The following is a 9,465-nucleotide window of genomic DNA, read 5'->3' as shown; positions in this document are numbered from 1 at the left end:
CATGTAAAAGCGTGTGCATGTGTTTGCAGACATGTCTCTCCAACCAGCTGACTAGAGTTGGCAACCCTGTGAAAGCGCTACTTCGAGTTTCCGATAAAAACACTCGTGGATGTGTTTCTCTGCAAATATACTTCAATATACTTTGAAACTTCCGTGTCGTCTTTAACGTGAGGCTAACTTTTAAAACCGAGCAAATAAGCAATGCCTTTATAGCGTGTGTTTCTGCAGGGCGGTCATTGGCATGACAGCGCAGTGTTGGACGTACCTTAAGTTAATTGCATACACCTGTGATTTTATAATGACGTGAGTTGGTTGCTCTTGAAGGCTGGACTTTGAGTCGTATGTTAAGTATTTTGTTTTGTTTGTTTGTTTATTCAATAATTTACGAACATAATTACGATGGAGACTCTGATCAAAGTGCTCGCCGTGCTTTGCTGCGTCTGTGGCACCGGATTATACGGCTCGGCCGACAGATCGCCCGGAGCCGCAAGCACGCCTGAGTCTGCGGATCCCATCACGTACTATGGCAGTATACTTTCCCAAAAGTTCAAAGCCTTGTCAGAGCATTCCATCGGAGAAGACCTTATTCCGAGACTGAGACCTGACTCCAGATACGTGCGCTACATGAAAAGACTGTATAAGATGTCTTCGAAACAGGGCCGAGATCCTGGGAGAGGCACAAGCCATCTGTACAACACCGTGAGGCTGATCACACCCCGCGATGAATGTCTTGAGCAGAATCAAGGTATGAAACTGCTTCTAAATCCCCTGTAAATGACTGTCCGCTTCCGCTGAGCATCGTGTTGAATTACTATTAAATGTAACTAATGCTTTTTCCCCCAACGGCTGCTCTGTGTCCTTGTGCTGGTGTCTAAATTTAGTAAATGAGCCAAAATCGTGATCGATAGGCCCCGTCGGGTGTTTGATTTAACGCAAGCGATAAAAAAAAACCCACTAAATCCGTATACATGTTGTGACACATTTTGTCTTCTACAGAGTTTTTTATGCAAGATATTTCCTACAACTTAGCAAGGGTTCGAGCTCAGGAACAGCTGCTGAAATCTATCCTGCTGTACTCCTTTGACAAGGACCAGGCCACACCACTGAGGTCTGTCTGCTATCTGGATGTAAAAGAGCAGGAACCAGCGGGCCAGCAGCTCTGCTCCAGCGTTCATCACTCCGCCAGCTTCCGAGTCCGAAATGAGAAAAGGGGTCGCCACATATGGGTGGAGGTAGATGTAACCCCCTTCCTGTTACCTCTCATAAGGTCCCAGAAGAAGGAAATCCATCTTCTGATCAATTTAACTTGTGCTGAAGACAGAGACGCAGCTGGTAGCATCCAGGAGCATAGAGGCCCTGGGGAACTATTCCTCAGGTCCCCCTCTCTCCTTTTGTACCTTAATGATACCAGCATGGTGGCCTTCCAGAGGTGGCAGTCTTTGTCAGGGTCTGGAAGTTTTAAATCACCTGTGGGTGTCTTGACAAGTCTGTTACCGACAAAGGTGTCCGAGCCGGGCACACGTTGGAGACGACGCGTATCGAAAAGACAGGCGGCTCGACACGGCCTGCCAGCTCAGCTGACTGTGCACATGCCGAGGTATGAATTCCCAACTGATGATTGCAGCCTGTATGACTTCAGGGTGAGTTTCAGCCAGCTCAGGCTGGACCACTGGATCATAGCACCCCACAAATACAACCCTCGCTACTGCAAAGGCGTTTGCCCCAGGGCTGTGAGCTCAATCTATGGTTCCCCTGTGCACACGATGGTGCAAAACATTATTTATGAGCAGCTGGACTCATCAGTGCCTAGGCCCTCCTGTGTACCATCCGAGTACAGCCCACTGAGTGTTTTAATCATCGAGAGTGACGGCTCGATCGCTTACAAAGAGTATGAAGAGATGATCGCGACGAAATGTACGTGCCGTTAACGATCTCTACTGGGGTGTCATTTTACCAGCACGCAATGCGAAAAGTGTGTCACCTTGAAGTATTCGATATTCATTATTGAACTCTTACCTGTAAATGTACTAAATTGTTGAATGACTGGGACGAGGTGCATTCCATGGTATTTGGAAATCTGGAGGAAAATTTTGTATAAAATATTCAGATAAATGTAAACAATGTATAAATGCTGAAATATTTCTTTTTCTTTTTCCCAATTGTAACGATTTCCCTCAGTTATTAATGTTTGTTTAATTTAGTTGCAAAACAAAATGTCTTGCACAAAAAACAGAAGAGGTGAAATGGCATAGTTCTTCATTTCAGCTGTGATTAGAAATAACCTTTTGTGTTTTTTTTTTTTTTTTTTTTTTTTGTTCCTAGTTTTCGGTTTTTTTGTTCCTAGTTCCCTACTCTGTACATTTTTATGTAATTCTGTTCTAGGCAAAATAGGGAAAATTGTAGTTCTTAAAGCATTTTACTTTAATTTTATACCGGGTTAATGCATATAGTTGTCTCAGAGACAGCTGTTTCCATCCATGTCGAGACAGAAGGTTGTCTTAAAGTGGACTGCTGAAAGTCTTTGGCAATTATTATTCTCAGCCTTAAATACTGTGTGGAGAATGAAATGTACATTTAACTAAAGTTAAAAGGCATTTAAAAGCTATTTAAACCATGCCTGTTTATGGGAAGAGCTGGCCAGTCAACTTTTGGCGTCACATTAAATTTGAATATTTTGGAGTATTCAAAGGAGAAAGTGGAATTAAAAAAATAAAGCACATTCAGCTGTGTTTGTGAATTTTATATATTTACAGAAATGGAATCAAAACATCTCTCTTTAACAATGTAGGGGAGATGCCAGAGAATGGAAAGCTGAATAAGTGGTCTTAACAGTTCTTACTTGCTGGGATCAGTCGTATGTTACGAAAATGTCAGCATACTTGGATAATACTGAAAGGATTGTACTTTGAGTATTTTGAAACACTGATAACTCTCCGGAGTGCATTCACTTGTTAGATCTCATGAGTCAGGTGTACCTCTCATGTTATACACAAGTTTACCCCGTGACGACAACATCAACGTCATTTTGGTCCTCGGATTAAGTGGATAGCATTTCTGGAATGCCTTGGTGGAGTATAGGATACAGATGTCTGCCATATACTTTATCCAAAAATGGCTAGTTACAACTAAGCTTGTGCATCGGAGGAAAAATACTTATAAAGGAAACATGCTCAACTCAGTTTGAATATTGATTTCTGCAAATAATTTCAATACACTTGAAATGCATTATGTTATTATGTGGGAGTCTCAAGCTGTTTAATTTAGCACAAAGGTTTCAAATACTTAAAAATATTTTGCTGCTTATGGGTATTTTGGCCTAGCTGAGAAATAACTATATATGTCAAGATAGTCTTATGTCTGTTCATCCATCCAGTTTCATTTCATTTTCCAATAACTGCTATAGGGTCAACGTTGAGCCTGGATTCTCTTCCATTAAATAGGACAGAAGGCAGGTCTTGAAATGAGTAAGTATCTTGCAGTTAACTCGTCTTGCCCCGAAAACGCGCGCCATAACAGATGCACTGGCGGAAATTACGTCACAAATCACCCGGAAGTTTAAAGGCGAGGTCATCGGCGTTTGGACGCCATTGTTGCAGAGTTGCTGAGAAATCCAGGTACGGTGGTGGATGTTATTATGTATTAATTTATTTCCGCTTCTTTTGAGTATATGATATGTGTGGGTAGACGAGCAGTCGGTTTCTGCTGAAACTGCGTTTTGTCGAGTTTGTGTTTATTCAGCTTCGGGTTTAATGTTTGATATGTGTGCCGTATGAATGTCAAGCAAGGTCTTTTTGCACTAAAAAGCTGTCCTGGTTAAATAGCATTCTAACGTTCCGTGTTACATACTTGTCTGACCTGTTATACTTTTGCAGCATACCTAATACTAACTTTAAGTTTGGGTTTAACCTTTTAGTTAACTAGCTGCTCGTAACTAATTATGACAAGCGAATGGTAGAATTTGTTTAGTTTACGTAAGTAATTTAGTGCTAGAGGAAATAATTTGCGTATATTCGTTTATAAACGAAACACAAAATGTGGTTAATGATCTCATATGCAAGTGTTGGAGGTCTGGATCAAATCGAGGTAGTTTAACCATGTTTCACATAAGCTCCTGATTTTGTGGTGTTTCGCCAGATAGCAGAATGGGCCGTCACTTTGGAGACTTGGCCAGGGTCAGGCACATCATCACCTACAGCTTGTCCCCCTTTGAGCAAAGGGCCTTTGCAAACTACTTTTCCAAGGGAATTCCCAACGTGTGGAGGCGATTCACGTCATCTGTATTCAGAGTGGCACCCCGTAAGTATGATTAGGGAGGTCTTTGCTGTAGATGGTGTAGGGCAGTCAATATGGACCTCACTATGATATTCTGTGCTGCTCTGTTCCAGCAGAGATCCTCGTTACCATGTTCCCTTGTCGCCATCAAAGGCATTTGACACCCTATTAGTAGTTTAATGTAAAAGAGTTAATCTTGGAAAGTAGGGGCTTTGGAATAGGGCATCTTCACCTGTTCTATGTAAATAAGTTTTTTTTTGGGGATTAATAGTCAATATTTCTCCCCTCTTTTTAAGCAATGGTGGTGATGTACTTGACCTACACCTGGGGGAACCAAGTTCACGAGCAGGGAAAGAGGAAGGACCCCAAACAGTTTGAGAATGATGAGTGAAGCCTGTCTTGGATGTTCCATCTCATAAATAAAGCAAACCTGCGCTTTTCTTTGTATTTATATTCATGCTGATATTACAGTGGTGTTGCTGCTCATACGATGTGGTTTCTGCAGTGTGGAGAGGAATAAACTGAAAGACTCGCACTATGAATTTAAATCATTAACAGAACCCCAGTTATACAAAGGTGATCTTTACTGTACAAAATGTCAGTAAACAATTGTGTGACATTTCATTAAAATACAATGTGAAACAGTTACAGTATATATTATTCTTAATACAATACAAAAAATATACAGCACTGGAGTTTCCACTTCACAAGCACATCGTAATAGAATGTGAACCCAGGAGTACCTCAGATAGACATACTGCATTCATACTGTTTGAGTAAAACGGACGTGTTCAGAAATCAGGACGACGTGACGCAGGAAAGTGTTGTGTCAGCGGTTCTTTTTCTAGGATCTCTCATCCTGCTGACACTATTGGCAGTTAATGTAACATGAATACTTGATATCAGTGTAGTGATGACCAGACAGCAACATAAGGCAAAAGCAGAAGCCTTAAGACATGGTCATTTGTAACAGTCTTCACCCTCTTGCCTGGAGCAATTTAGGCAATCACACTAATAGATTTCATGGTATCATTCGGTCACAAACCAAAATCATAAGAATCTGATTTATACATATTGTAAAGAGGCATGATGTGCTTTGCACTTTTACAAACTTTAAATCAAAATTAAGTAACCTGGGACTGAAGGACGTTTAATAATTAGCCAGTATTTCGTAAATATTTCTAATATGTTTCTATGTATATACAATCTAATGGTTTTTGCCCCTTTCCCCCATTAATTTACTCCTGGCATACAGCATCAAGTGGGGTTAGCAAAACAACTACTACACACAGCAGGCAAGCCTCTCCATGACCTCTTATGTTACACCTGACAATATGTACTGAAACCATTTTTTTTTATTAAATACATGAAAATATAAAAGGCTGCATAGATTACACTTGTATCAGAGGCTCTGGGAGAAGGTGGTTTCCAAAAGAGCAGGAAACAGGTGAAGTTTTAGTGCAAAATGTGGCAAAGCAGTGGTGGGCCCACACTGTCTGTGACGAGAGAATCACGAGGGTCGCAGGATCCTCTTCTGCTTCCAAACCGTGTCCTGCGTCCCCGTCCTCTGATGTACAGTTTAATCCCTGTATTCTCATTTTTAATTTACATTTTTACATGTTGTTAAGCCAATATGACATATGGTTAAGAAATACACCATTCAGTTTGGTATATATAAAGACTGCACCAGTCTTTAGAAAATCAAAAAAAAAAAATTAATTTGATGGTCTTGCATCATTTAATTGCAGAGTTCAAATAAACAGTGACAATTTGCAAAACTATTTTAGAACCCAAATCTACATTTTATTGTTCATATCAACCCTGTGTTAAGCCCTAAATATTTAATAATAGACCTATTACATGATTATTAAAACCCATGGCAAACAAGCAGGTTTCACATTACTATAAATGTTAAGATGCTAGCAAATAGTTAAAAGTCAAGTGTACGTTTCCCCTGTTGAAGGATAGCTTCTGATAGCAACATCACACATTGCCAAGACTTTTTTTCCTTATGAAATACTGTACAAGATATGGTCTCAACTGCAGGATTTTAGATGAGGAAAAACACTTAGAACTCATAGCTCAGCGTTTCACCATGAAACGGTCCATAAAATCTTCGTTAATAACAATGTTAAAACAGCATCAAATGTTGACAGCATCAAAGCACTAAACACCCGTCCCTCGGACTGTGGGCACACCGCGCCATCTGCACACGTGTTTGAGGCACACGCCTCACCTCTCAACACCCCCACCCTTAGTCTCGCAGGGACGCCTGCGGTGTGACACTCTCAGTGTGACACATTCACCCGCACAGCTTTTATTACTCTTCCAATGAACTAGTTTCTTATGGGGGGGGGCGTGTTTACTTACCGGATGCAAATACTATGTGTGGTGCAGTATTGGACAAATAACGAGCCTATATTTAAAAACAAGGCCCAAAAAGACAACGGAGGTGAGAACAAACCTATGTGAAAGCACCTTTGGTTAAAAAACTGAAATAAATAAACCAGGTACTTTGGCTACAAGAGCGATGCAGAGGCTCAACCAAGCAGGTACTGTACTGTGTTTCCTGGGGAACCGTCCTAAATGAAGCAGGCTTCACCTGTCGTACAGTTTGGAGGAGACGGCAGTTCACTGCCGAGCCACACGGGGGCGCTGCCGGGCTCATAGCGGGGTCTGCGGCCGCTGGGCTGCAGGCTTGCTGTCCAGCCGCAGCCAATGCAGGCCCTGCCGCGTGTAGCGGACTAGCTCCGTCATGCTACTGCTGTTGAAGACCAGGGGAGACATCACCTTGTCCAGCTCAGCGAAGAACTCTGCAAGGAGGCAGTGGAGGGGGGGGGTTAGATATGCAGCCTGCAATGCTCCTCATCACCAGCAGGTGGCAGGCATGGCAGTCTCCAGATGATGGAATGTACTGGTCTTAAATGCCCCTCTGCCGTTAGGTAAATCAGAGTGGTTATCTGGGCAGCAGTTAGCGTCAGGTAGCCTTTGTTATCTGATGACAGCCCCTGCCTGGATTTCCCCCACCCTGCCTCAGAAAGTCCTCTCTACATGCCTGTCAGTTTGAAGATCATCACATACCGTGGGGGGCCAAATGTCAGCACAATGTGATTTTTTTTTTAAATTTACGGTCCCCACAAGGATGTGTTTGTATGACTCTGATCCTCTGGAAACTCTGCACTGAAGTACACAGATCCCCGACTCAAGGAATTACATTTGATGGTACATCCAGTCTAGTGTTCCTGACATCCCCAGTGTAATACTGCCCTACAGCCACTAGGTGGCAGTAACTGTTGTCCCAAGGCTATGGGAACGCGTTGTACCTTTCTGTTCCCTGGCCACCTGTTCCGCTTGGTCCCACACCTCGGTGGCATACAGGAAGTTGGAGGTGACCTGCACGTAGCTGGCCGCCATCTGGTGGATGCGCTGAGGGATGGTGACAGAGGAGGAGCCGCTGCTGTTGGACGCGCCGGATGAGTGGCTGCTCGTGCTGCCCGGGGACAGCTTGGGGGACACGGGGGATGGCATTCCCGCCGCTTTACTGAAACAGGGAGAAGCAAGCTGCTTAACACAGGAGCCTCCTCCGATACTGACCTATGACGAGGGCTCCCTATAGGAGCCTCCTCCGATACTGACCTATGACGAGGGCTCCCTATAGGAGCCTCCTCCGATACTGACCTATGACGAGGGCTCCCTATAGGAGCCTCCTCCGATACTGACCTATGACGAGGGCTCCCTATAGGAGCCTCCTCCGATACTGACCTATGACGAGGGCTCCCTATAGGAGCCTCCTCCGATACTGACCTATGACGAGGGCTCCCTATAGGAGCCTCCTCCGATACTGACCTATGACGAGGGCTCCCTATAGGAGCCTCCTCCGATACTGACCTATGACGAGGGCTCCCTATAGGAGCCTCCTCCGATACTGACCTATGACAAGGGCTCCCTATAGGGGCCTCCTCCGATACTAACCAATGACGAGGGCTCGTTACAGAGGCCTCCTCCGATACTGACCTATGACGAGGGCTCCCTACAGGGCCTCCTCCAATACGCACCTAAAGTTCACTAAGGTTCACTAGAGAGTCTCCAATTCCTACAGTGTGCAATGGACCACCTACCTTCCCATTCCAGGGGAAGGAGCCTGAGTATTGCTTAAGGAGTTCTGCAGAGAGAGAGAGAGAGAGATATGTACTGATGTTAGACACCAACCACGAGGGACCGTGAAGAGTAGTTCTACCGTGAACCAGAGAACAGTGGTTACCTTCAAGTGCTCGGTGAGGGTTTTGGAGTACTTGAGGGCACTCTCCTTCCTCAGCTTAAAGAGTCGCAGGTAGAGTAGGGCCTGGCAGCGGAGACTGGAGAAAGAACAGGTAGAGAGGTCAGCACTCAGCGTCACCCTGGCTCAGCCCCTATGCAGCTCAGGGCCATCACTGAGTCACTGACTTCACAGTGCTGACCACAGAGGCCGCTAACCACGGCTGTTTAGTCAAAGGGCCGCGGAAAGCGTCGGACAGCCCACCCACCAGAGAACAGCCAGCCTCTTGTCAGCAGATGTGGCGTCAGGGGCCAGGTAGTTCTTCAGCTTCATTGTGTACCTGGAGCAGAGCAACAGGAACCGTGACAACTGTTACGCAGCTGCGACAGACCCGGGATTCACGGGGGCAGGAGTGCGGCAGGGCCTTACTTGATGAGCTCCACGGTTTCGGCATACATGGGGAACGGAGACTTGGACTCCTGTGCACTCCTCTCCAGCGCATTACCGCACTCAATGAAGGAGACCACGGCATCCAGGTAGTACACAGCCTTCTCGAAGCGGTCCATCTGCAGAGCGTGACAGCTTCCCATTAACCCTGAACGCCCCCCACTCCTGCAGAACAGCCGCTCGCCCAGCACCGTGTCATATAAAAGGATCAAGACCATCTAGAATACTCTGGACCGCGGATCAGTCACTTTATATAAAAGCCTTAAGAAAACGTGACAGATGGCGGCAGGAATCTGTAAATCTGTAAATGCATGGGAATGTTCATGTCTGAGACTAGAGAAGCCCTGCCCCCAATTCTGAATCCAGCCAATAGGAACGCCTCGTACCAGCGCATCGGCATTGTGCTTCAGCTTCTTGGCCTCCTGCAGGTAGTAGTCAGCAGAGTGCAGTCTGAAACAGAGTTCAAAGGTGGAAGAAAGTTCAGCAATCAC

The 9,465-nt window shown here is 44.8% G+C and overlaps 3 protein-coding genes across 5 annotated transcripts in view; 2 read left to right on the top strand and 1 right to left on the bottom strand.

Moving 5' to 3' along the window:
- The first annotated feature begins 125 nt into the window (after positions 1-125).
- On the top strand, positions 126-2,712 carry gdf9 (growth differentiation factor 9). The gene is made up of 2 exons (XM_049028780.1): positions 126-745; positions 997-2,712. The coding sequence occupies exons 1-2, from the start codon at positions 400-402 to the stop codon at positions 1,926-1,928; spliced, it is 1,278 nt and encodes a 425-aa protein (XP_048884737.1). The 5' UTR covers positions 126-399; the 3' UTR covers positions 1,929-2,712.
- Positions 2,713-3,495: 783 nt separating this feature from the next.
- Positions 3,496-4,916, top strand: LOC125750514 (cytochrome b-c1 complex subunit 8). The gene is made up of 3 exons (XM_049028415.1): positions 3,496-3,614; positions 4,135-4,296; positions 4,569-4,916. The coding sequence occupies exons 2-3, from the start codon at positions 4,143-4,145 to the stop codon at positions 4,661-4,663; spliced, it is 249 nt and encodes an 82-aa protein (XP_048884372.1). The 5' UTR covers positions 3,496-3,614; positions 4,135-4,142; the 3' UTR covers positions 4,664-4,916.
- LOC125750512 (AF4/FMR2 family member 4-like) overlaps positions 4,839-9,465 on the bottom strand; it is a 19,830-nt gene continuing 15,203 nt past the window's right edge. For all 3 annotated transcript variants that reach the window (XM_049028406.1, XM_049028407.1, XM_049028405.1), the window contains 7 exons: positions 9,361-9,424; positions 8,957-9,093; positions 8,796-8,867; positions 8,534-8,627; positions 8,391-8,434; positions 7,596-7,813; positions 4,839-7,085 (listed from right to left, as the gene is read on the bottom strand). In XM_049028406.1, the coding sequence (XP_048884363.1) occupies positions 6,937-7,085; positions 7,596-7,813; positions 8,391-8,434; positions 8,534-8,627; positions 8,796-8,867; positions 8,957-9,093; positions 9,361-9,424 (778 nt within the window). In that variant the 3' untranslated portion in view covers positions 4,839-6,936. The remainder of the gene's footprint in view (positions 7,086-7,595; positions 7,814-8,390; positions 8,435-8,533; positions 8,628-8,795; positions 8,868-8,956; positions 9,094-9,360; positions 9,425-9,465) is intronic.

The sequence above is a fragment of the Brienomyrus brachyistius genome, chromosome 10, assembly GCF_023856365.1.
Source record: "Brienomyrus brachyistius isolate T26 chromosome 10, BBRACH_0.4, whole genome shotgun sequence".
NCBI classification, from domain to species: Eukaryota; Metazoa; Chordata; class Actinopteri; order Osteoglossiformes; family Mormyridae; genus Brienomyrus; species Brienomyrus brachyistius.
This window is presented reverse-complemented; position numbering and strand designations above follow the sequence as displayed.

Excerpts from the sequence above, each read along its gene's own strand:
- gdf9 (XM_049028780.1), top strand. The coding sequence starts at position 400 with ATGGAGACTCTGATCAAAGTGCTCGCCGTGCTTTGCTGCGTCTGTGGC. Across the intron at positions 746-996 it reads ATGTCTTGAGCAGAATCAAG|AGTTTTTTATGCAAGATATT; the intron begins GTATGAAACTGC and ends TGTCTTCTACAG.
- LOC125750514 (XM_049028415.1), top strand. The coding sequence starts at position 4,143 with ATGGGCCGTCACTTTGGAGACTTGGCCAGGGTCAGGCACATCATCACC. Across the intron at positions 4,297-4,568 it reads TGTATTCAGAGTGGCACCCC|CAATGGTGGTGATGTACTTG; the intron begins GTAAGTATGATT and ends CCTCTTTTTAAG.